The sequence below is a fragment of the Lynx canadensis genome, chromosome B1 (genome assembly GCF_007474595.2).
Source record: "Lynx canadensis isolate LIC74 chromosome B1, mLynCan4.pri.v2, whole genome shotgun sequence".
Taxonomy (NCBI): domain Eukaryota; kingdom Metazoa; phylum Chordata; class Mammalia; order Carnivora; family Felidae; genus Lynx; species Lynx canadensis.
In genome coordinates this window covers 171,908,959-171,936,352 of record NC_044306.2, presented here as the reverse complement: position 1 = coordinate 171,936,352, position 27,394 = coordinate 171,908,959, and the positions used below count along the sequence as shown (strand labels likewise).

At 44.4% G+C, this 27,394-nt stretch overlaps 1 protein-coding gene across 1 annotated transcript in view; it reads right to left on the bottom strand.

Moving 5' to 3' along the window:
* The window catches only part of APBB2 (amyloid beta precursor protein binding family B member 2), a 381,693-nt gene that overhangs the window by 95,490 nt on the left and 258,809 nt on the right, over positions 1 to 27,394 (bottom strand). The window contains 3 exon segments of the mRNA XM_032593000.1: positions 18,152 to 18,212; positions 18,307 to 18,392; positions 18,785 to 18,847. Coding sequence (XP_032448891.1) covers positions 18,152 to 18,212; positions 18,307 to 18,392; positions 18,785 to 18,847 — 210 coding nt within the window.

Here is a 27,394-nt window from a genome sequence, read left to right as displayed (position 1 = left end):
AACATTTCGGGGCGCCTGGGTGGCACAGTCGGTTAAGCGTCCGACTTCAGCCAGGTCACGATCTCGCGGTCCGTGAGTTCAAGCCCCGCGTCGGGCTCTGGGCTGACGGCTCGGAGCCTGGAGCCTGTTTCGATTCTGTGTCTCCCTCTCTCTCTGCCCCTCCCCCGTTCATGCTCTGTCTCTCTCTGTCCCAAAAATAAATAAACGTTGAAAAAAAAAATTTAAAAAAAAATAAATAAATAAACATTCAAAATAAAGATATATCTTAAAAAAAACAAAAACAAAACAAATGCCACACTACAAGGTAATGACTTCCCACTTTGTTCTTCACATGGAGATTGGCAGCTCTCAGCCTGTATAGCTGAGCCGTGCCTTCCTGACGCAAGATGCGTTTCTATTCGAATGAACCATCTTTGGCCCATGTCGACTTATATAGTTGGTTTCTGTTCCAATATACCGGTTCTCAAGTAAAATCATGTCTTAACTGGCCTGTGTGGGGACGCAAGGAAAGATGGGTAGGAGGAGCCATAAGAATGCTCAGGGGTTCCAGAAACTGAAAACTGTTCTAAGAGCAAGCATGACTGTGACCAACTTTGGTGATCACACTAAATAACCAAGGAAGGCAGGGACCCAGAGAGTGTTGCAAGGCAACGTCTTCCCAAAAGTCCAGGAGGAGATGTGACTCCACAGTTTGGATCCTGTCCCAAAGCCTTGAGACGGTAATGAGGCACAAGAGAGTAAGTAGTCCACGAGGTAAGCCTTGACAGAGATGGGGTGCAGAGAGGGGAGGCCCTGAGAGAGAAAAACGTGGTGGGAAGGGTCAGAGGAAAGGAACAAGAACTTAGTATTCTGATTTTCACAGTACCCTTGACAGGACAGGGCTCCCAGACCGGGACCAAGCCAGCTAGGGGACACCTGGGCTTCTGACCCCAGAATGTAGCTGGGGTGGGTCTAGTGATTTGGGCCCAGATGGCTGGTTCAAGTTCAAGGAGAAGCCTCATTCCCAAACTCCTCTCTTCTTTTCCTAAACTCCTGTGGTAGAAAGTCAATAGTTCATCTCGAAATGCTCTATTTGAATTAATTCCAGCTCCCCAGTTAGCCTCTAAGCCTTGTTTTCAGAGCTGAACTCAAAGCTTTTCTTGTCCTCTTTGCTTGATCGATGAGGCCCATCAAAAGAAGGTGACTTGCCCACGGAAGACCAGCCTGTGAGAGGCAGGTATGGGTGAGCAGGAGAGAGGGCAGTCTCCTGATTCTCAACACAGTACCCCTTCCACTGTCCCCTGCAGGTTCCCCTAAGAGCCACCTGAGGTCAGAGAACCAGAATATATTTTTTTCTTATATCCTACAATGCCTAGGTCAGTTTCAAGCACATCATTCAGCACTTATATCTGTTTAATTTTTTCTTCTGAGAAAATGCAGTGCATCCAGAAAAAAATCAGCAAAACTAATCAAAGTGTCATGAGCCTTGTGAATTCTAAAGAACAGCAGAGGGAGTCCAGATTAATTTTCACAGATTAATCTTGAAGTATGTGAATGAGTGTGGGGAAAATGCCAACTAAAAACTGTCCTTCCACACAGCATATCGAGCAAGAGGTAGGGGCTTTGGAATTGTAAGGATAATTTGGACAGCAGTAATATTGAACTTCTTCAGGAATAAGATACTAAAATAAGGAACCATCTACCAAAAGGGCTGCCCCGTCTCTGGGGCAAAGCTTTAAAAACAGCACGATGAGTTAATATTCCATGAGAATGCATCAGAGCATTGACCACCCCATCATTCAAAGGCTTTGGGAAGAGCCTTTACAGCATGAAGGAGAGAATGGGAGTTCACACCTGAGTACATACAGGAGTAAACAAAGTATTTGTTTTTAAGTCTTCAGAATATCTTCATATGTGAACAATGTGAGATGCCCAGGGCGGGCCGGGCTAATTATCTTGATTTTACACAGCTTACTCTAGTGGGAAAGAAGACCAGCCTTAACTGGCACATCGTCACCCCTGCTAACCGTACAGGGACTCAGCTCATCTCTGCAGACTTCCCAGCTTTCGTAGAGAGAGGTCCTCAAAGAACTCCAGAGGAACGGAAGGTGTTTCGCATTTAATGGAACACCAAAATATGCTATGGGCCACTGGGAAACTTTCCAGCTTCCTGTGTCATTTTTTTCCCTGTGTGCCAACTTTTTAAGAAGTTAAAAAAAAAAAAAGATTTTGGGGAAGATGTTTTATAGGTGCTACATTATTTATTTCTGTGACGGTAGGAGTGCTTTAATGCCGCTCAAGGCAGCTGGCCAGATTCCGCTGCAGTCCTCCCCTTGGCCTCCTTGTAAGGCCCGCAGCCCCTGTGAGGGGGTGGGACAGCCGAGGGAAAGGAGCAAGCAAACCACCCACAGTTCCCTGCAACAGGGGGGCAACTTTGAAGTCAATTAGTACTTACATAGAGCTCGGAGTAAGGATTTTTTTTTTTTTTTTTAAGCTAGCATAAAGCCCTGTTGTTTAAAGTCCAAATCTTTTCAACCCGGACTCTGGAGGCTAAGCCAGACTGGGCTTTACCCAGGGGCACCAGGAAAGGAACACTTTTTGCGGCTGGACTCAGGTGCTTTGTTCCCATTCTGGCAAAACCACCGAAAAATTCTGAACTGATGAACGCTTTACCAAAAATGTGCTCTAACATAAAGGAAAAGGGAACAGTAACTTGCTCTATGTAAAGTGAAAGTCACAACACACACAGAATGCAACCAATCAAAAACTGCTTCAAGGCTTGTTTTGTCTATAAAATGAGGCACGAGACAACCCCATGGCTTTTATACATGTCATCACGGTCTCCTTTCTGGAAATTAGATTTAAACTCCTCACATAACTTACTGTAAGCTGGTCCTATCTGCATTTCCATTAGCAACCACTGTGTTACCAGACAGTTTCCATTTTACCTCTTTTCTAGGGCCTGGGAAACAAATTTATGCTGCTTGTGAGAAGCTATGACACACTGTAAAAACTCCAGTTCCAATGATTCCCAAGCTCAGGGTTTAGAGAGACAGGGTGGTTGCTTCAGACTGAGCATGCCTGGGACTGGCCTCTAGCTGACTTCATCCACCTAGCAGCCAAAACTGGTAACTCACCATGACTGACAGGACTGCTGGGGGCCACTACATCAGAATTTTTTAAAGAAACTACTGGAAGACCAATTATCATACTTCATGTTTAGCTAGAGCTGCAGAGTTACCCGAGCACTGCCGTAACATCTTTGGTCCTCACAGTAACCACCGTGAGGTTCCCAGAAAAGCATGAGCATCATCCTCTTCTACAGATGAGGAAAAGCGAAGCCCAGAGAGGTTAAGTGACTTATTCAAAGTTTGCACAGCTCACCAGCAACAGAGCTGGAGCTAGAGCCCAGGTATTTCAGCTCCTGCTTGGTAATCTTCCCCTTGGAGCGTGGCCTGCATTAGGGACAAAAGATGCTGGCCGGCTTTTCCTCTTTTGTCATTCACGGGGAAGCCAACTGCCTGGGATCACCACGAATAAGCAAGCAGACAAACAAAAGCAAAAAAACGTGCACAAAAACCCCGTATTTTATATTTCCTCTCAGTCTCTGACACAGTTGCACATCTTCAGGGAAACTTGAGCTGGTGGTTCAGAATCCTCAGTGATGACACAGGAGATCAGTGCAACAAACCAGTCACGCTTGCAAGGCCGTGGCACGTCCCATGTTACGGGACAGTGAAAGAGAGTCCGGAGCGTGGGCTCAGGAGCCAGGCTGCCTGGGTGCAAACCTCAGCACTGCCATCTGCCGGCTGTGGAACTGTGGGCACGTCACCTACAATTCTGTCCCTCAGCTTCAACTAAAAATAGGAGAAACCGAAGCACATACCTCCCGGGGCTTGTGAGAACAGAACAGGGGTGGCACTATGTGGGCGCTTGTTACCGCCATTTACAGAGGTGCTTGATGAGCCTGAAAGACAGAAAACTGAGCTTGCCAGTACGGCCCGAAACACCTTGGTGTATCCGTGCCTTGTACATACCAAGTGCTCTATGGACATTAGCTATCATCATTTTATTATCAGAAGAACGCGGGCTTTAGAGTCTGCCTTACTCGGGTTCAAATTTTAGCTTGTCTACGTAATAGATTTGCGATTTTAGGAAAGTGACTTAGATTCTGTAAATCTCAATTTCCTCCTCTGTAAAATGGACACATACCACCTTCCTTGCAGGGTTGTTCCAAGAATCAGAAGACCCACAGCACACAACACCCCAATAGGTGCCCAGCACACGGATGGAATGATAATGGGAGTTTTCTTTCTCCACCCACCCTCTACTGTTCCCAAATGATGACAGTTTACCCAGGACGTCCATTCATGCTGTTGTTTCTAGATCTCAACTAAAATATGGCAGCAATGTATCAGGATATCTGAAGTCAGAAAGATGAACTTCACATGGCATGTTATGTTACTTACTGAGCGACACTGGCCTATAGCATTAGAGCAGAGGGGAAAAAACTGAGCAGTGTCTATAAAAAGCTCTAGGTCACGACAGAATCTCATCTGTAACTCACAGCTCTAAAGGCTGTGGCTCTCATGGGAAGGACTTTTGAGAAATCATATATTCTTGGCTCTAGGTTCCATGTGTCATTTCCATGGCCCAACTTCCAAGCTTTGCCAGTGATGGAGTTATTGTTACTCGGATTGACCATCGGTAATGTGCCTGAAGCAGAACACGGGGGGCTCCAGGCAGGGACCTGTCTACCTCTTTGTAGGCAGCAAGCCCACTTAAGAGAATGGGAGACTATAATAGAATCCAAAGGGACAGATCTCTACTCTGTGCCAATAGAAGGTGAACTAAAGCATCATCTGACTGGAGATCTGGGTTAAGAATATGTTGGTTCAACAGTTAACCACAATCTTAATGAAGTGATTTTTAGTCTAAGGGTCTCAAAGTCAACTGAAATTATCTTTTAAGCTAATTATCTTATTTTTATTAAAAAATTTTTTTTCAGTTTATTTGAGAGAGACAGAGACAGTGCAAGTGGGGGAAGGGGAAAGAGAGAACCCCAAGCAGCCTCCACACTCTGCTAGCACAGAGCCCAACGTGAGGCTTGAACCTATGAAACTCTGAGATCATGGCCTGAGCCAAAATCAAGAATCAGACGCTTACCTCACTGAGCCACTCAGATGCCTCTTAAGCTAATTATTTTTAAAGATATAATGGACACAATGACATTGGTTTGATATATTTATATAATATGAACACTATCATAACATTAGCTAATACCTGTTTCACATCACATAATTGTGTGTGTGTGTGTGTGTGTGTGTGTGTGTGTGTGTGGTGAGGACAATTACAATCTAGTCTCTTAGCAACTCTTAAGTTTATAGTACAGTACTGTTGACTATGATTACCATTTTGTGCATTAGATCCCCAGAACTTTTATCTCAGAGCTGGAAGTTTGTACCCTTTGACCAACATCTCCCCATTTCCCCCACACCTGAGCCCCTGGTAACTACACTGTTTCCACGAGTTTGGCTTATTTATTTATTTAGCTTGGCTTTTTTAGATTCCACATATAAGTAATATCATACAGTATGTGTCTTTCTCTGTGTGACTTATCTCACTTAGCATCATACCCTCAAAGTCCATTCATGTTGTCCCAAATGGCAGGATTTCCTTCTTTCTCGTAGCTGTATATAGACATATACACATATATACACACATAGGTATATGTATAAATATACTACATATTCTTTATTCATTCATCCACTGACAGACACTTGTTAATTAAAATTATTCATGTGTTGGGGTTCCTGGGTGGCTCAGTTGGTTAAGCGTCTAACTCCTGATTTCGGCTCAGGTCATGATCTCACAGTTTGTGAGTTTGAGCCGTGCACGGACAGTGGGTCGTGCACGGACAGTGCAGAGCCTGCTTGGGATTCTCTCTCCTTCCCTTTCTCTCTGTCCCTCCCTTGCTCACATGTGTGCATGCACTCTCTCTCCCTCTCTCAAAATAAATAAACAAACTTAAAAAAAATTATTCATGTGATATTCCTTAGTGGACTCATCTCAAACATTGCCTTCAACACGAAGCAGCTGAAATCCCATGCACAGTTGTAAGTTCTCTCTTCTAGCCACATTATTACTGTCGTTCTTAAATGAGATTACCGTTTTCCCTGCTGTATTGTTTTCTTTTGCTCCCCTCCCAGGCTGATGGGCCTCATACCTGCTGCACAGAACAGCTGTTGAATAAATATATGCCAAATGAATGGGTGGACGAATCCACAGCAGACAACTGTTGAGAGCGGTCACTCTCAGCCTCGGACACTGAAAATAAGGAAGCCTGACTATGAAAATGATTTCCTTATAAGCAGCAAAGCCAGGAGTGGAGGAAGAACTCAGGCTCAGATCTTTACGGCTTCACCTTAACCAGGAGTCTTGGGAATGAGCGGAAGGTGTGGCTCAGCTACAACGACTCAGCATCTGAATCATTCCGACGGTCACCTAGGAGGAGCCATCATTCCTCTGTGAATTTTATTAACTGCCAATAAACAAGAAATGTTTGCATTAGTGCCTCACTACTGGTACTGGTATTATTTCTCAGCCGACAGCTCCAAGAGAACAAGGTCTGGTATCTTTTGGCAATTTTCCAGGTAGCCCCAACAGGCCAGCATCAGGGCCCCCAGGTGGCCCTTTCTGGAGGACCCAGGCCGGTTGGATGAATGCATCGCTGCTGCTTCTGCCCGAGGTTGCTCAGTTCTGTGATTACCGTGGCCGATTCTCTGCCAGGATCCCACAGGGCCAGGTTCACGCACCTGCCTGCTGCTGCTGGCGGCTGTCTGTCGCCTCACCTGTTTCCTGCTGGCTTCCTTCAGGGGAAGAGGAAGTCTGCCTTTCCTTAATTAGCCTTTCCAGGCATCTGCCACCATAGGGCGCAGCTGCCAACGATGGATAACAATACACCTCGTTTCAACAGTGTCTTCAAAACTTGGGGGCTCCCACGGCTGCCAATTCCTCGACCGCTCACTCTGACAAGCGCTGTGACCAGAAGTTAATAAGGGAAAGGGAGCCGTGGTTCTGCCAGAAACACAGCATTATGTTTGGCCATGTTGGCAAATAAAGGGAGAAAAACAGTTGTACAAACACAAAAGCTGTCCTCTGGGCTGGGAGACGAAATGAGCATCCCAGGCCAAGGGCTCAGTGTCCGAGAATGACTGTCAGCTCTGCTCAATGGAAAACCGTGCTGAACTAGGGCCAGGAAGACTGGTTTTGAATCCTGTTCTTCCCCAACGAGGCATGCGCTCTTGGGCAGATCACTCTGCCTCTCTACGTTCCTCCCGTTCCTCTTAAGACTTGAATGAGATAGTCTGTATTTTCTCTTTGTGAATGTCAACCTAAAAGCCACATGCGAGAGGATGAATCTCATTCTGCCAAGACTTGATATGTTCATCATTGGCTCTGTGCCCTGGTTTCTTGATTCAACTGTGTTGATAATGTCCTTCACTAAAGGCATTTTTGTTGAGCGACTGAAATGTGGGAATGACATTTACCGCAGCTTGTACGTCCCAAAGATAGCTGCAACAAAGCCTCCCGTCCTACGTACTCTGGCAATGTGACCTTGCCACCCTCCCTCGAGAGGCAGAGTCCATGCCTCCACCTTGGTTGGGCTGGGACTGCTCTGATCAACAGAATATGGTAGTGATGTGGTGCCACTTTCAGGAATAGCCTTGTCTCACCTGGTGGCTTTAGCTTCCTGCTTCTTAGAAGCCAGACATCACACCACAGACCCAGAGACCACCACTGTGAGAAACCCAAGCCACACGAAGAGGCCCTGAGAGATGAGCTGCTGGGTGAGGAGAGAGAGAAGCCAAGGAACACCGAGCCACCAGGCATGTGAGTAAGAAGCCATCTTGGAAGTGGACCCTTGGGCGCCAGCTGCCTCCATGTGGATCTGAAAGGAACTGCAGTACTGAACCCTCCCCAAATTCCACAAAACCGTGAGCAAAATAAGTGGCTGTTTTAAGCTACCAAGTTTTGGCATGGTTACATAAGTATATAGGAACAGATAGCAGAAATAATGCTACCTGTAGCAATGGACAAATACGACTGAATTTCATATTAACAGATCCGTTCCTAAAAGCATTTGCTGAAATTGAACACAAACTTATACAAAAAATTATTTTCAAACCTTCTGCATTTATGTTTACTGAATGGGGAAGAATCACTAAATCCTGTTGCAATGCAAGCACCCTTAGGCTTAGCATCATCTCCTTCTGGGAAAACACATGAGCCCCCTCTTACTGTTGGCCCGGGTAGATGCCCCTGGCATGGCCGCTATTCATCAAATCAGCACTTAGAACAACGCATCGAATTTGTCTATTTGTTGTCTGCCCCTTGAAGGAGGACAGAGGATATCTATTCCTCTTTGTAACAGAAAGAGTAATCATGGCTAATGCACAGAGAATGCTTATTATGTTCCAGAGACGTTTCCAAGCACTTGACATATATGTTATGTTTATAGCATATCTACTCACTTAATGTTTACCCCATTTAATGTGAAGTAGGTACTGTTATTATCCTCACTCTACAAAAGAGGAAACGGGGGTACAGAGAGGCTAAGTAACTTGCCCAAGGTTACCCAGCTAGGAAATAGCAGAGTCTGGCTTTAAACCCACTCGGTCTGGGTCCAAAATCCCCGAATGCTCTTTACCATTCATAATGCAGCTTCTCCTTTAGTGCTGTGCACTCAATAAATGTGTTTGATGCTTAAATTAAGAAATCCACAACAGAAATCAAATCCAACATTTTCATACAGATGAGGATTTGAAAGAAAAACCTGTGCCACATGAATAAAAGTCAATTATAAGAACTACACACAGACATAAAATCCCACACTAATGCTAAATAATGATAATGAATTTGCTACACAGACCAGAAATAAGTCTGAATGAGTGGATACTCCCTGCCCCTTCCTGTTTATCTGTTTGTGCTAATCTAGTCAGTAGCCCCTAATATAATTACTTCATGAAGATCTACGCTAATCGGAACCAAGGGAGGGCACGGACAAATAAAGCTCACAGAGGCGTCTTAGAATTTCATGTCCGTTCATCATTCACTTCAGAAAGTTCCTCCAGCAAACCCATCCTTGGACTGATTTCCATCATCTCCTTCTCCTTTCTCCCCTTCTGGGGGCAGGTCATAACAGAAGAGTAAGCAGACAAGCAGAGCTTACGCAGAATCCAGCACCTGGTTAAAAAAATCCCCAAGCAGCTGAGCACAGGTGGCAAATGGGCCATAACAGAAGGCGCAAATGTAGAAAGGCTACGTCTACTTCTCTGCAGACGATGCATGAAAACGGTGCCTCAGTTTCAAACTTCTCAGCGTTACTACTTAAGTGCTGCGGGTAGGCCACCACCAGCAGCAGCACTGCTGGAGAGCCTAACAGAGAGGCGGTCCCTTGCCTTGCCCCAGAACAGCTGAATCTGAATTGGCCAACACGCACAGGGGGGTCTGAATGCACTGCAAAGGACTGGACCACGTGAGTCTGGATGACGGTGAGAAGGAAGGGGGAGTCTGTCCTCGAGCAATGACCTTACAGTTCCCTCACCCATACCCACCTCTGACATCTCCGGCACCTCCACCCAAAACACTCAGACAGCCTAAGGTTGACCCCAAAGCTTAGGGAGACAATAACTGGGAGTGGGTAAGCATGATACTTTCTTGGCCTTTAGAGTCAAAAGTGTCTGAGTTCAAGTCCTACTTCCATGAGTTACTAGCTGTGTGATAAAAAAAACCAACCAAACAAAAAAAAAAAAAACAAAAAAACTATGTGACCTATTCAAAGCTCAGTTTCTTATCTATAATATGGGACAATAAACACGATGCCTTGTGTCTCCAGGAAAACTGCACGTGAGTGCCTGTGTGCAGAGCACGGGCTGAGTGTGCGTCTGGAAAAGGGGAGCCAGCAGCCCATCTCCAGCCCTGGAGAGCACTAGAGAGCAAATTACTCTCTTCCCTCCTCCACATTAGAGGACAGATCAGACTGAACAATTTCATCTCCAGATGCCAGAGGTCAGGACTGCTACATTTCATCTGGAATCTTAAAATTTTTCAGAACCGGAGTGACTTCTGAGATGATAGCACGTTGATTTTTAACAGACGAGGAAGCTGAAAGCTAGAGAATTAAATGCCTGCAACAATATAATCTTCCTTACCCAGTTCCTTTATTATGGATTTCAAAGAAGTGTGTTCTAAAGGCAATTCTTTAAAAAAAAAAGGTTTTTTTTTTAATGTTTATTTGTTTTTGAGAGAGAAAGACGGAGTGCGAGTGGGGGAGGGGCAGAGAGAGAGGGAGACAAAGAATCTGAAGCAGGCTCCAGGCTCTGAGCGGCCGCACAGAGCCTGATGCAGGGCTCAAACTCGCAAACTGACAGATCATGACCTGAGCTGAAGTTGGACACAACCAACTGAGCCACCTAGGAACGCCTAAAGGCAATTCTTAAAACCTCTCTTTCCAAATATCCTGGAATTGATTTGTTATACACAAAGATGGGGTGGTCCAAAGCCCAGGAGACTTACCTTTGTGTACTATCTCCACTACTAATTGTTTGAACATAGGAAACTTATTTACTCAAATGTTCTGGGACTCACTTTTTTGTTCACCTGTAAAGAAGGCCCTTCAGATTACCTCCAGTGTCACACTTTCAGCTAAAAGCAATTTAATGATTCCAAATGAAATATAGCCTTTGCTGATTTCTTTTAAGATGTAATTTTCAATACTTTCCATAAGGTGGCGGAACATCTCCTTTACAGAAGTCCAAGCAGAGGGACACAAAGGGTGAGAAAGAACTCTAAGTAGCACCCTTTTTTAAAGCATTAAGTTTTCTACAATTTAACTATAAATTTTTATTTTAGTGTCGGTCATTACAGTCAGTCTTTTGGCCAACAGTGTGCTACATGCCGTCAAAAAAGGACAGTTTTATGGGGCTACATTTGGATTTTACGGTATTAAAGTACGATGAGCAAGAGGTCAGACAGCAAATTATGAGAATTTAGAAATGCAAGCTACCGGGCTGCCCAAATACGGCAAGGAGTTGCCTTCTGAAAAAATGAAGCACAAGAGGCAATTATCTCCAAAAGGTTTGTGTAACAGGAATTTTAAACCCTTTTTCACATGGAAAAGTAACACAAAATAGACAGAGAGAAAAAATAATTAGAGAAAAATATTTAAGATTACAATAATGAATAAAGTTTTGAATTTAAATGCATAGAACTAAACACAATATGGTACCCCGAAATGAGGTCTTGAAAGAGAAAAAGGACATTAGAAGAAAAAACTGGTAATATCAGAACAAATGTGTTCAGTTAATCATTTTGTGCCCATGTTAATTTCTCAGTTTTGACAAATGTACTATGGTTATTCCACCAGGGTAAGCTGGGGAAGAGGATTTGGGAACTCTATTATTTTGCAACTTTTCTGTATATTTAAAATTATTTCAAAATAAAGTTTTTATCTAAACAAGCAAAGAGGAAAAAACAGGCAAGGATGGACAGGAACAGAGAGTTTCATAAAGCAATGCTCTTTCTCTATAATTTAAGAAGGGGAAATTTTAGAGGACAGAGTAACTCACATGCATAAAACGAGGGTGAATAAATTAAAATGGCAAAAGCTAGAGTAAAGCAGGCAGTGAACGAAGAGGTATATTCTAGGACATTACTGGTGGAATTACGTGCTGTTGTAGCTTTTCTGAAAAGCAATTTTGCAGTAGGTGACAGAGCCATAAACTGACAGCCTTTGACCTGGTGATACCAGTTTCAGCAAGCTATACCAAAGCAATAATTTAAAAGAAAAAAAAAAAGTCTCAGGTACCTGGCTGGCTCAGTCAGTACAGCGTGTGACTCTTGATTTTGGGGTCGTGAGTTTGAGCCCCATGTTGGGTGTAGAGATTACTTAAAAAAAATCTTGAAAATAAATAAACAAGAAAAAAAAGAAGTCACCTATTTTTATAAAGTTGTAGCTCTCTGCTTTGCAGGGCTAGAAGGTGCTCCTATGGCCACTGGGTGTCTAGACAGATTATGGTACTATTAATTAAATGGAATATTATATTAATGGAGTTAAGAAATGGGAAGTCTGAGAATTATGGAAAGGAATATATGAAATAATTTTTAAATTAAAAAAAGTTTTAAGTTTATTTATTTATTTTGAGAGAGACAGACACAGCATGAGCAGTGAAGGGACAGAGAAGGAGAGAGAGAGAGAATCCCAAGCAGCCTCCACATTGCCAGCACAGAGCCAGATGCCGGGCTCAAACTCACAGAACAGTGAGATTGTGACCTGAGCCAAAACCAAGAGTCAGATACTCAACTGACTGAGCCACCCAGGGCCCCATGAAATATTTTTTAAAGAGCTCTTGACATATAATATCCTAGATTGGGTCCTGGAGCAAAAAAAAACGACATTAGTGGAAAAAAAAAAAAAAAAGAAAAATTATGAATAAGATCTATAGTTTAGTTAATAATATGGTATCAATATTAATTTATTAGTTTGAATTATATGATGATTATGGAGATATTATTAAGGAAAGCTAGGTGAAGGGTATATAAGAACTCAATCTTTGTGACTCTTCAATAAATCTAGAATTATTTTAAAATAAAAAGTTAAATAAAGAGCTCAGGGGTCATCTGGATGGCTCAGTCAGTTAAGGGTCTGACTCTTTTGGCTCAGGTCATGATCTCATGGTTCATGAGATCAAGCCCCAAACTGGGCTCTGCGCTGACAGCACGGAGCCTGCATGGGATATTCTCTCTCTCTCTCTCTGCCCCTCCCCTGCTCATGCTCTCTCTCTCTCTCAAAATAAATAAATAAACTTAAAAAAAAAAAGAGCTTGGAATTCTACACATATATACGCTGCTATCAACTACCAAAAAAATTACTGTATAAAAATTAAGTAGTCTCGAAAAACATTTTCAGAGTTTTAAAAATACTTTGCTCTTTGGGGAGGGTGGGAGGGAGGTGAAGCATGTCTAGGGGATGCATATGTGCGTGGTGGAGGGGGGTGTCATTTTATGTTGCCACTGCTATTTATAGAGGTTTCACCCAACAAATGATTTTCAAGGTGGCCAGACTGAGAATAGCTAGAGAGTGTTTGTACGTACCTACATCCTAACAGGCTAAAATGATATTTATTTTTTTAGCATGTAAGTTTCATTTAGGAAGGCAGACATCGTCTGTAATAACTTTTTAGTAATCAGTTCTCAAGGGCTATATTTACAATTCCATGGCACATTCAATTAATTTTTTTCCCCCTAAAGAAAGGATACTTTCTGCTTACCTGGGGGGGCACTCAGTTTCCTGGTCTCTGGCAGACTGAAGGAACGTGAAGGGTTATCTGAAGAAGGAACTTATTTCCACAAAAGAACCTGAACATCTGGAAAATGTGGGTCTGGCCATTTCTGCTTCTTAGCTGGCCCAGGTGGCATTAATCAGGCAGGTGGCAGACAGAGGGGTATGTGTGGTGTTGTCGGGGCACCTCCAAAGTGACTTCACTGAAGTCAGTGCTCAACTCAGTGACTTTTTCAAAATTTGTAAAAAAATAATTTCACTTAGGGCCACTGGATTTTAAAACAGTTGTAATTCTGATACTACTTGGCAATGGGAAAGAATGAAATCCTGCTGTTTGCAACAATGTGGATGGAACCAGAGGGTATTATGCTAAATGAAATAAGTCAGTCAGAGAAAGACAGATATCATAGGTTTTCACTCATAACAGAAGACCATGGGGAAAGGGAAGGGAAAAAATAGCTTCAAACAGAGAAGGACGCAAACCCCAAGTGTCTCTGAAACACAGAGAACAAACTGAGGGTTCATGGGGGGGCGGGGAGAGGGGAAAACGGGTGATGGGCATTGAGGAGGGCACTTGTTGGGATGAGCACTGGGTGTTGTATGTAAGCGATGAATCACGGGAATCTACCCCCAAAACCAAGAGCACACTGTATACACTGTATGTCAGCCAACTTGACAATAAATTGTGTGTGTGTGTATACATATATATTACATATATATATATAGTTGTAATTCTGAAAGAACAGCTTGGCCTGCTCTGCAGGGCTTCCCTCACTCACTTCCCTTAGGGGGTGGTGACCATGCATCCAGAAGGGAAGCACAGCCAGACTCCTCAATTTCCTCTAAGGGAGGTCAGTCCTGCCATCTGCATGGTGAATGAAAGTGTGCGGATCTGCCAATCACCAGCAACGCAGCCTATCTCCACTCCTGATCTAGGTCCAACCTTGACCGTAAGCCTAGTTGAAAGTTTGCTATTAAAGGATGGTCTGAAAACCCTGCAGCCTATCCCTTCCACTTCTAGAGTACAGTTCATCACTGCCTCAAGTCAGACCAGCAAGCTGCAAGCTGGTCCACACTGTTACAATCTTCCGTCCACACTGTTATAATCTTCTTATAATTACTGTTATAATCAAGTAAATCTTTCAATTTACTTGAAATGAGTTTTGCTTGGGTGTTTATCCTTTGCTTCCAGTGACTAATGCTGTGACATACCAACTGACAAAATCCAAATTTCTACGTATCCACATAGAGTTGGAATATTGTTGAGGACACATCATTTGGTGGTTGCCCCTAAATACAGCTCCAAGTGAGAATTTTTTTTTTAATTGAGGTATAATTGATATACAGCATTATAAGTTTCAAGTGTACAACAGAATGATTCAACATTTGTGTATGTTGCAAAATGATCACCACAATAAGTCTAGTTAACATCCATCACCATACATACAAAAGTTTTTTTCTTGTGATGAGGACTTTTAAGATCTATTCTCTTACCAACTTTCAAATATGCAATGTATAAGGAATTTTCTCTATACAAAGTCTAGTGAGTGTGGGCTCTGTAGCTAAATGGCCTGGATTCAGATCTTGACTCTATTTACTTTCTAGCTCTTTAACTTTCTATGCCTCAGTTTCCTCATCTGCAATCTAGAGATAATGATACTTAGCCCACTGAATTTTTCTGTGGATGAGAATCAACAGATACAAAGTCTTTAGGACAATGCCTGGCAAAAAGTTAACACTCAATATTCATTTTTATAGTTACTTTATAAAGAAGCCCTAGAAAATCCATTACATACCGCAATGAACTGAGAGGCTTTTGCCTCATGCATAGTGTGATTCATATATTGTAGGGTTCTAAAACCCTTTGCCCTCCAATGTCCTCTAAGTCCTCAACAATGACAGTGGCTTTCTACAGCACAAGGACCTTCAGGATCTAGGGAGGGTGAGGTTAGTCAGAAGCACGTATAGTTTGTGAACATCTTTTTAGGATTCTGAGTTGTCCTTCCAGGGATTTGTGCCATTCACCCTAAGAATCCTTGATGTAAATGATCACCTAGAGGCACAAAAATAAACCTGCAGGTCAATCTCCATTACTGTGCAGAGTTCCATGATCTGAAAAGTCATGTTTCTTTCTTTGCCCTAATCTTTTCTGACTCTTGTCTGTTGTCCCAGTACAGACAGATTTATAATTATTCTTTTATATTTTCTGTGGTTTAAAAAAGAAAGCTTTTGTTCTCATAAGTCTTCTAAGATCTTATATAGAACAAAGTAGGGTATAAAATAAATAATACAGGAGGCACAGTGGCTCAGTCAGTTAAATGTCTCATTCTTGATTTCAGCTCAGGTCATGATCATGTGGTTTGTGAGTTCGAGCCCCACAGAGTTCGGGCTCTGTGCTGTCAATGCAGAGCCTGCTTGGGATTCTCTCTCTCCCCCTCTCTATTCTTCCCCCACTTATGCTCTGTCTCTCGGTCTCTGTCTCTGTCTCTCTCTCAAAATACATAAATAAACTTAAAATACATTAAATAAATACAACACATGTACTTCTCTGTTTCAAACTCAGGCGAGTTATGACAAAACTAAGCCTCCTTACAAACACGAACAAATTCACAACAGGCGTTGGAAGCGACATGGGCACTAGCAAGGTGGCAGACAAAGAATGCAGTGAACAGTACCCCTGAGAGGTAAAAAGGGAAAGCACACTGGGGCGCCTGGGTGGCTCAGTCGGTTGAGCGTCCGACTTCAGCTCAGGTCACGATCTCGCAGTCCGTGGGTTCGAGCCCCGCGTCGGGCTCTGTGCTGATGGCTCAGAGCCTGGAGCCTGCTTCCGATTCTGTGTCTCCCTCTCTCTCTGCCCCTCCCCGTTCATGCTCTGTCTCTCTCTTCTCAAAAATAAATAAAAACGTTAAAAAAAAAATTAAAAAAAAAAAAAAAAAGGGAAAGCACAACTTGGGTAATATTTCAACCTGGCCTCCTGTTCCTGGTACCAATCCCATCTTCCTCCGGGGCATCCCCCTTCCTGCCCGCTCTATTTCCCAGGACATCACTCCCCAGCCCTTCAGGGCAGAGGGAGATGGGGCTGCCCACTGCCCCTCCTGTCCAGCCTTTGCTGATAAGCCTTGTAAAACACCTGGTAGCAAAGCAAATTATTCCCAGCCCGTCTTCCTGTTTTACTGCATCCACTCCCTGCCACAGAATTTATCTTTAAAAGGCCAGCATGTCAGCAGCAGCCCAAGGACTTGTTCAGAATGCCACTTGCTCTGGAATGGCCTTCATCCTAGGAGACCGTGCTTAGCATGAAGCTGAGCAGACCAGGATTGGCGAAGGCTTCTGCTGCGAGCCCTGACTCGCGCAGCATTGATGGCGATATGGCAGCAAAGGAGTCAACGTTTTCAAACTGCGTGGTGTCTCCCATGTAACGACTACTAAGGGAACTTATTTGCTGTTTTATTCATAGATACAGATCTGCTTTGGGACTCAGAAAAAATATCCAGGACCAGCTTGCAAATGGAAATGAAATATGAAGAATGAAAATGCAGAGCCCCTGTTCAAAAGGCAGGAAGAAAATGCTGTAAAAAGTACTGAAACAAAACTGTTTCCTTTCTTGTGCATTCTCTCTCTTTGCTCATTATGGTGTTTTTTACTTGGTATTTGAAGTCATGTTCCCTTGGGCAAAGGGATACGTGCAGGGTTAAGTGTAGGCGCTCGCAGGTGCCCCAGGGCCCTGCACGCCCCCACAAACCATCACCTTCTGGGCTTCCCCCACCCCACCAGCTGCTGGGCCGATGCTCCATGCCCTGCCCAGGAACAGGGAATCCCCTCTTCCCATGACCGTGACCCACAGCAGACCGGTGACCCCCAAGGGTATGGTGACATCCGTGCCAAGCACACTAGTGCTTAGACTGTGGACAGGCAGGGCCTCACCCCTACGGGACACACCTCTGTGCTGTCAGCCTGCACTGGGCAGGCCACTCTCTCACCCCTTTTCAAGATGCCATGGGGGCATGTGTCCCCAAGGCGAACCCTCCCCATGTTCACAGGCCCCTACTGGAATGGAAGGCACCAGTAACTGTTGGACAGAAGCAGGTGTGAGGATGTTTGCCAAGGCCCGAGGTGCCAAGGAGAGGGGGAACAGGCAGTTGAGAACCTCTCAGGGAGGTAGGGAGGTGGCAGGACTATGCATAAACCAAAACTCCAACTTCCTGGGGCATGCTCCACGACCCTGTTGGACTTCACTTACAAAAATGCAAAGTCAAAGATAAAATGATTAAGAATTTCAAGATGGTGACCACACAGCATTAAACCCCAGGCACGGGACCTCGTGCAATTGCACTGGCCATACGCCCATGGTGGCCTTGCTGGTGCCCCACCAAAGGTCCAGAAGCAAAAGTTTACTCTCGTTTTCTACCATAAATCAGGCCTGTGTTTACGAAAATGACAGCAAAGGTGTGAGGCTGTCCTGGGAGAGGCGGGCACGAGGAGTCCTGTCCCAGCTGTCAGCCTCCCGTTGTTCTGCAAGGCAGAGCCTGCTTTGTCTCTAAAGGCTTCTGAAGCCCCCGTCCGAACAATAATTTCAACCTACTACATTGTGCAAAGAGCCGATGCAGTGAGATGCAGGCAGAGTCTCGACGATCATGGAGACCCTCCCCAAGCCTAACTTCTCCTGGGGATTTATTTTAAGTGTTGGAGATTTGGAAAGAGAGAGGATTGAGGAATAATTACATCGTAGGTGGCTCTGGGTTGATCGTTTATAAAACCGAGCCATTTCCAAAGTCGTTACTTTGCTGCAAGAATATAACCTGGCTGCTGAAAAGCGGGTTTCGTACAAACCTTGGCTTCTGGGTCACTATTGATACTGCAGGAATCGTCGTCATCAGCATGGGGGGCATTTCTAGAGAGAAAAACAGAAAACTGGACTTAGAATTCTACTGCAAACTCCAGCTGCACGAAGCCACGCATGGCGGCAGGTCCTGCCGATGTCCTACCTGAGTTTCAAAGATGCATAGCGGAGTGTCGCTCCTTCAAACTCTTTTAAACTGGGGTCCGGGTTAACTGTAGCTGCATGCAAATCCTAGAGGAAAATAGACCCCTGTTAATGGGAGAAAGGGGGAAGGCCCGTGACGTGGCCTCAAATATCAAAGGGGAGAAGAGTCCTCCCGGCATGAGGCAGAGAGTGTATGTGAGCTTAGGCAGGAGAGGGCATGCAAGGACCGCTGGGTGCTGGCTCGGTGCAAGCCCCGGTTCGTACAAGACAACGGGGAGCCTGGGGCAACCGGCTTGCCGTCATTCACAACGGGACACATTAAATAAAGGCAACATGTGTGTGAGCTGGACATCCTAGCAAGAAGCCCCATCACTGCGTCCTGCAGAATGGATGATATTCATGAAGAAGAAAAAGATACAGCCACAGCCATGCAAAAAGGACGAAATATTAAATGATCTAGAATCTGACAATATACTTGCCTTCCAAATGTCACTATTAATCTTTCCCCCATTCAGAACAGCAAAATCACTCCATGGCTGTTTCTAGACATATAATTATTCACATAGGAAAAAGCACATTGATTTAAAAAAAAAAAAAAAAAAGGAAAGAAGAAAAGAAAAAAAAAAAAACACAAGACACCGTTGTTAGCATTGATATTCACAGGATGGGTTAGGGAACAAATTCACTCTACCAGCAGCTTGTTAGCCGGCTCTAGGTCTAGATTATCACCTGCAGCCTAGAGCAAGGAGGATAGAGACGCAGTGTGCATTACTTACCACGGCAACGAACTACTGAACACTATTAGCAGTGAGTGGTCTTCCACACGTGGCCTTAAAACCACACAATATGCTGTCAAATACTAAATGCCTAGTGCACCTAATTCCACAGAAAACCTTCTCTCTTCGGTAACCAAACAGAACTGTCTTCTTGAGGTGGGAGTGGAATTAGGGATGGTGCCTGTTGATGTGCACATCTGAAAACTGGGGAATGTCCAGGGCCAAGGGCATGAAAAGCTGGGGCTCAAATTATTTTCACATAAAAGAAAAAAGGAGGACAATGAGAGGGAAAGAGGGATATAAGAAAACACAGCCCGACGGCCACATCTGCCGAGATTTAACCTGACAAAAAATAGCTCTACACAACCTAATGTAAACTCTTCAAATTCATCAAAAGCTCTGCTTCTTTGCCACACAAGCTTCTTCATGAATTAGTATTTGATCACGAAAGGATTCTGTAAACATAATCGCAGAGCAAAGCACCAAGCCTTGCCTTGTTGGGAGAACGCTTGCGATAGATTTTTGACTCTAAACACCCCTTTCCATTCACCTCAGGCGACAGGCAATGTTGTTGTGGTCTTTTCTTTTCTTCTATATTGAGTGAATATTCAATATTTTCATCTAACATTTGGGGAAATAAACGAAGCACACAAAACCCAGGGACAGCCTTGTGTATCTGTTCCACTGATGTGTCAGGCCCATAACCTCTCTTCTTGGATGATAATCAACCATGGAGACTTTCCACCCAAGTCCCTTCAACTAAGGTTCTTTGAAAATGAGAAGGGAATAGCGACCCCTAATTTCTGCTCATGACATTAGTCTGATTTTGACACCCCTCAAAGCCAAAGCAGCTAAGTTCAAACGAGCCAGGTGTTGAAAGAGGTGTTCAGTCAACTCCATGGGATCAACGAGAGCAGAGGCACTGCAAACACAAATTTGTCATCACTATTGCACAGCTGCTATCACTGTCACCTCCTTTTTGGACTAAGCATCTGAACTACAGGTTTTCCAAATAAAGTAGGACTTAGATCACTATATTTACTTTTTAAACAATCATCTGTCTTTCGTTGAGCAAAAGAGCAGGAATGCTGCCTCACCCTTTTGCCTCTGCCTTCCTCCATCCCCAAAAGCAGCATCCAGTTTTCACTGCTGAGAAAATTAATAACACAGCTGAGGTGACCTGTGAACCCCCTGAAATCAGGATGGGGTTTTGTGTATGTGTGTTTCCTAGGGGAGAAGATCCTCAATTTTTCTCATTATCTGCAGAGGGGCCAGTAACCAAGAAAGGTTTTGAATCACCATTGCAGGGGTACTCATGATAAGGATGTGAAATACCAAGAATTCTGAGCTAGAATTTCTTTTTTTTTTTTTTTTAAGGAAAACAAGCCTATTTGATCCCAAATCATCATCACTGTTTACATGTGAGCAATATTTGTTTTTCACTTCAGTTGAATGTTGAAAAAGGATATCAGATGGTGAATTAGTAAGACTCCAGGTAATTATGTTCTTGTAGGAAAAAAAAAAAAAAGAGTGGGTGTCTGATAAAAGGAATCCGAAATCAAATTATCCTCAACAGACACTGTGTGGGACTAGAAATAAAGAGTATTTTTGCAAAACAAGTATTCAGAAGAATCTTTGGCATTTAATTAAAATAGTTCTCTGTATGTGTGTATGGTTTAACAATTTTTTTAAATGTATTTACCCTTTGGATGTTGGGTCCCTATAACATAAAGGTTGATTATAATTCTAAGACTATGAATCCAGCTCTTATGCTACGGAGACATGAGTCAGCTGGCAAATTTCCAAAAATCACCTTTTGCAGATTTAAGTAAACAAAGGTTGTATACAGCAACTTTTCAAAAGCTAAAATAACATGGGTACCATTAAAGAAACCCTTTAGTACAAAACTCAGTAAGGACTAACATGTTATGACTAGGACAAAAGACCCTTTTCCCATATTAAAAAATCCTCATTTTTAGAAATTCTCTTCCCTATATAAGTGACCGTAATTTTCCTTTTTTAAAATCAAGGGCAACAAAAGATAAAAACCATCTGTCTTGAATTTTAAGAACTACATATTCTATTCATCTAGTTTTTTAAAATGTTTATTTATTTTTGAGAGAGACAGAGTATGAGTGGGGGAGGGGCAGAGACAGAGGCACAGAATCCCAAGCAGGCTCCAGGCTCTGAGCTGTCAGCACAGAGCCTGACATGGGGCTCGAACTCATGAACCATGAGATCATGACCTGAGCCGAAGTTGGATGCTTAACCGACTGAGCCACCCAGGGGCCCCTCATCTAATTTTTTACAGAGAGAATACACCACTTTAGCTAATAATTTTTTTTAAAGAAAACAACCCAAAGAACTTGTTTGGTTCTACAGAAAGTCTGCAGCCATCCCGGTCTGCAGTCTGCATGGTGGGAGTGAGAGGTGAAAGAAAGGATGAGACAAAGAGAAAAACACAGAGGGAAAGGCAGGTGGGCAATTTGCCTTAGGAAGGACAAGACTGACAGGGGAAAGGCCAGTGAAGGAAGAACAGAGATCATTTTCCATGAGCAATGTCCCCCCAACTAATAATCTTGCAGGTGATGCAGCTAAGTCTTGGCACAGTGGTGTTCTGGTGCCAGTTATAGGTGTTTCTCCAGGTGCTTCTCTTGACCTTGACCAGGCGAAGTACCCCTTATCCTGATCGAAGTGACCATGCTGAATTCTAGGAGAGCTGTGGAGCCTCTCAGCTCCTCAGAGGCAGTGTGTCCCTGATGACTGACCCAGCCCCTGGAGCATGGTGCTTATCATGACCCTCCATGACCTTTCAGCATGGTGCCATTCACGGCCACACAGCAGAATCTGTGTGAGGGTGGACCCACGAAGGGAATCCAATTGTATACCTTGACTACTGAGAGTTTTCTTCTTCCTGATTTCTCTTCTGAGATCTTAGAAAGCAAGTCCACAAGTCAAACAGGAAGGCTGCCCTGCTCTTCTGCTGGAAGCAAGCTCACATCATGTTCTTGAGGATGTTCGAGGGGGAAGAGAAAGCCTCTAAGAAGTGGTATCAAAATGTAAGCTGGAGAGCAAACACGGAAGATGAACCTGCCGAGAACCAGGCAGAGAGCAAAGCAAAAGAACGAACATTCCGTAGTGACTTTGATGGAAGGTAGAATCATCACCTCCACGGGCACTTCAGAAGTTCTGCAGCAAAGCCCTCATTCAAACCCTGCCTCTGCTCTCATCTGCTTTGTGACTTCAGCTCCTTGTCTATGAAATAGGGCTAAGAGGACCTCACCATCAGAGTGTGGGCAAACTGAGATTAAGAACACTAGCAATTAGCACAGGGACTGGCTGCCCGAAGGTGCCCAAGGTGACAGTTTCCGTATCTTCTTCTCTTTTCCATGGAGGAAAAAAAATAAGGCCATTTGTAAGTATAAAAAGTTTGGGGACCTATGGACGACAAAGTGTTAATGAATTATGCTTCTTCATCCTCTTTCGCCACGACTTGAGCCTCTGTATGTGTGGCCTTGATGATAAAAGACAGAGCACCTTAATCTTGGAACACGAAGGAACAGTCCAGGCGATGTTAATGAGCACTAAATTCATATATATGTGCATATTTTAAACTTCTTTTTAAAATGCTTTCTGTGTTTTGTTGGATGTGACACTGTTTCAGAAGAATAGAGTGATGGTTTATCACACAAACGTAACCCAGAGAAGTAAAAAAAAAAAAAAAAAAAAAAAAAAAAAAAAAAAAGAGAGAGAGAGACAGAGAGAGTCAAACTCGCAAACAGACTGACAAATGCTTGAGGAACTAAATTAGTGTCTGTGAGCTAGGGGAGCATCAGGAGCCCGGGGACACTAGTACTGGCTTTGCTGCGACAGTAAGTCAACTAAGAGCTCCCTCAGCTATGAAACTGGTTTATTCCTTCATTCAGCCAACATTTAATGAATATCACCCTGTACGAACCCTATGCCAGGTGCTGAGGACACAAAATGAGGGGGACAGGCCTTGACCCCCCACCCCAAGGAGGGAGACTGACATGCCACCAGTTAATAATACTACAAAAAGACCCTATGGAATAAAGGGCTTTCAAAAAAAGTTCAGGGATGAGCGCAGTAATTCCCAGGAGAAGTAGGGTGAGTCCAGAGAGGAGGTAACATATAAACCAAGACAGGGAGACGAGCTTCACCAGAGTGCCAGCTCTTGTACTTACTCGGCACAAAATCACCTGGAAAGCTTATGATAAAGGCAGATTTCCAGGTCCCACCCCTAGAGGGTCTAGCTCAGTGGCCTGGGGTAGGACCAAGGAATCAAAATGTCCTACAAGCCTCAGAGGTCACCTTGGCCACAATCCTTGACCCACAGGCTCACAGGCTCAGAAATACTGCCATGGGAGTGCCTGGTTAGCTCAGTCGGTTAGGTGTCCAACTTCAACTCAGGTCATGATCTCATGGTTCGTGAGTTCGAGCTCTGCATCGGGGTTTGTGCTGGACAGCTCGCAGCCCGCTTTGGATTCTGTGTCTCCCTCTCTGCCTCTCCCCAACTTTCTCTCAAAAATAAATAAGACATTAAAAACAAAACAAAAAAAAGCACCGACGAGGCCTTCTTGAGGATTCTTGCCAGTCACGATTACTTGATCGGGTCAAGAAGCTCAGTAAAAAGATGCCAGAATAGCTCCTTTGTGTTTTCATCTTATTTCTAAGTGTAGAAGAAATTCCACAGTTCTAATGTAATATGCGGATTTTCCCCTCCCAGGGGGTGAGCTGCTCAGGGCCCTGACAAACACCACGAGCGATGCAGCAAGAACAGAGCGAATTGTGATCAAGAAAAGATCACAGTTCTGAGAAACAATTCCACCTTCCCTTGCTTCAGACCCACTTTCTCCTCCATCCTGTTTAAGGAACCAGGAACGCCTTCAGTGGAAAACGCTGAAAGGCGAGACTGCCTACAGGCCAACAGTTATTCATACAAATATTTTGTGTGGCCTCCCCTCTTCTCTCTAAAATTCAACATCCAAGGAATTTGGAACAAATCAGTGGACTGAAGGGAGACTACTGTGGGCCAAATTTCAATAGCAAATGCTTCCTGAGCCGTTTACAAACTTCAGAAAATACTGCTGGCATGCGCAGAGGAAATATTATCCACTGTGCTTGACACTTCCCTGGTGAACTTTGGAATGTGAAATGTAAATTTGCAAACTGTAAGGAAGCCTTCAGTCCTAAACTTTTGTGAAGCAGAGTCAACAGATTTGGCACCAACTTGGAGTTTTTTGTTGTTTTTTTTTTTAAACGAGCTCGGGGAAAAGCTGAATAAAATATGCATTTCTAACACGACATATTACAAGTTTCTTCTCATCCTTAACATTTTGCTTTCTCTTGTGGTTCCAAATTAGTTTGAAATAGATTCTATTTAGGGATCAAAGAAACGGTGTCAGAGAAATAATCATTTCTCTTCCACTGCATTAGCACCTGAGACAATGTTATCAAGAGAAGTCATTTTTCTAGCAGGCTCTGCTCGTGACGGTTGCCCTCCCTTGGGCTGAGATTTGAGATTTGCCAAGTCTCCTGTAAACGGTACAGTGAGCCTGGGGTAGTTGGGGGGTCGGTGGATCTTCATTTGAGCCTGGCTCCACCCCCGTTCGGTGGGTGGGCCTCGGGCAAGCCGTTCACCTCACTTAGTGTTGTCAAATGTTAAAAAGTCAGTGACAACTACAGTACAGCTGCAGAGTGGTTTTTAACGAGGAGTCCGTGAGATAGCCATGAGCTCGGCACCATGAACACTCCATTACCCTTAGTGCCTCTGGTGTATAAACATCCGTGTCAGCTCCTGCAAGTCCCGGGTATATGGCAGGCCTGGGTTTGGCCCCAACTCCCCCGCCTCCTCCTCTCTCTACCTGTTCATAACCTTGCTTCTGTGATTTTAATTTACTTGCCTTTTAAATGTGGGCTCCAGTTCTTTTGCTTAAACGGCCTTACGCACAGGAGGGAAATGGTATGAAGTCAACAACTGAAAGGCTGATCTGAAGAAAATCTATTCCACTGATCTATTCAAGTGCTGGGAGGGGCGTGGCTCTCTCTCTCAACTTAAATGACACATCTGTTAACAAACTGCCTTGGAGGGATAAGGGTTGACACAGATGGCATGGTTAACAGCAGAAGAGAGGAATGAGACCAACAGCAAGGTGGAAATTGACACACTACTGGGGGCAGAGCATAATATCTAAAGTCAGAGAGCTAGGGCACATGCCCATCCTACCCCAGCTGCATGGCTACTGAGCTCACTGACTTCGGTTAAACACTTTTATTTATTTATTTATTTTGAGAGAGAGAGAGAGAGAGAGAGAGAAAGTGAGAGACAGAGATAGAGAGAGAGGCAGACAGAGAGGGAGAAAGAGAATCACAAGCAGGCTCCATACTGTCGGTACAGAGCCTGATTCCGATGTGGAGCTCGAACTCCGGAACTGTGAGATCATGACCTGAGCCAAAATTGAGAGTCAGAGGTTTGACCAACTGAGCCACCTAGGTGCCCTCATTAACTCTTTTCTCCTCCTCCTCCTCCTCCTCCTCCTCCTCCTCCTCCTCCCTCCTCCTCCTCCTCCTCCTCCTCCTCCTCCTCCTCCTCCTCCTCCTCCTCCTCCTCCTCCTCCTCCTCCGCCTCCTCCTCCTCCTCCTCCTCCTCCTCCTCCTCCTCCTCCTCCTCCTCCTCCTCCTCCTCCTCCTCCTCCTCCCTCCTCCTCCTCCTCCTCCTCCTCCTCCTCCTCCTCCTCCTCCTCCTCCTCCTTCTTTTAAAATTTTTTAACGTTTATTTATTTTGAGAGAGAGAGAGAAAGAGAGCAGAGCAGGGGAGGGGTAGGGAGAGGGGGAGACATTGAATCCGAAGCAGGCTCCAGGCTCTGAGCTGTCAGCACAGAACCTGACACAGGGCTCAATCCATGAACTGTGAGATCATGACCTGAGCCAAAGTCAGATGCTTAACCGACCGAGACACCCAGGCACCCCACTCTTTTCTTAATAAGGAATATATCAGCGGTCTTCTCCATCTTGAGGGGAACAAATGAAATGACACTTATGAAAATACACTGAAAACCACAATAAATCATGAATAGTAGCAGGGAGGCTGAGTGCTGTGGCTACATTAGGGAACATTAAACTCTAGGAGAGGAAGCAGGAAGCAGGAGCCATGGGACACATCTGAGCCTGGGAAGGGGCCCTGAGCAATAGCTATGATGGGAATGGGAAGCAGTGTGTAGACAGAGGAAAACAGGCATATGTGGGCATCAGAAGGAGGCCCAGGGATTAGAAGGTGGACTCTGCTACCTGGTAATCTTCCCGAGGGTTCGCTGCCTATCTGTGATGCATGCTTCCCAAGAGTTCTGTAGAAAACGTGGAAACAAAATTCTGCCATAGTAGTTGAAGAAATAAAAAAATTCAAGTCACAGAAACTTGGATGTCCTCCTTTGACTTTACCACACCCACACCTTGGTCTCAGGAGGCAGGCTTCAAGAGCTTCATCTCTTGCATGGAGGGAGGACAAGAGGTTCACTGGACAAAAGGGACATGTCAAAGTGAGGTCAATCTAACCTCTGGGACAATGAGAAAGCGCAGTAGGCTGAGATCCTAAAGCCAAGGAGGTTGAGCGAGAACAACTATGGCCTAGGATTCAGGAGCATTCAGCATCTCTGAGTTCTAGATCCAATGGCGCCACCAGTCACAGACCTCTCTGCACTTCAGCTTCCCTGTTTGTAATGTGTGGGATCATGGGATCAGCTGATTCATTTCCCACCTGACACTCCCCCCCGCCCCCCCCCCCCCGCCATAGGGCACCCCCATGTGGTGAAGATGGTTAAAGGGTTGTAATAGGGGAATGAAGACCTGGAATGGAGAAAGAGATTCTAACAAAGATGCAAAGAGAAAGAGGTACAGGAAAGAAAGAGAGAGGATGTCTGCTCTTAGTGAGCAGAGGCTGTGTCCTGGCTGGCTCCGCTTCTGGGAGGCCACTTGATGGTCCAGGGACAAATGCCAAGACGCAATTAGACTGAGACAGGAGAAGGACTCCACTTCATGCTAAGCTCTTTGAGGCTCATCTTTATCCCCCAGCGAACCTAACACAAGATGAGTAAATGAATGGAATTTGCTCAGTGATAGGAACATTATGCCTCATAAAGTCATCCAGTGATTAGCAACAAAATCCTATGTGGTTCAGTAATACTGAAGCATGTGCCTATCAGTGTCAAGTTCCAACAAACCAAGGCCCTTGGCTATCACCGTGAGTAGAGCTCACCCCAACCCATCGCTTGAAAAGATGGAGAGGGGTGCCTGGCT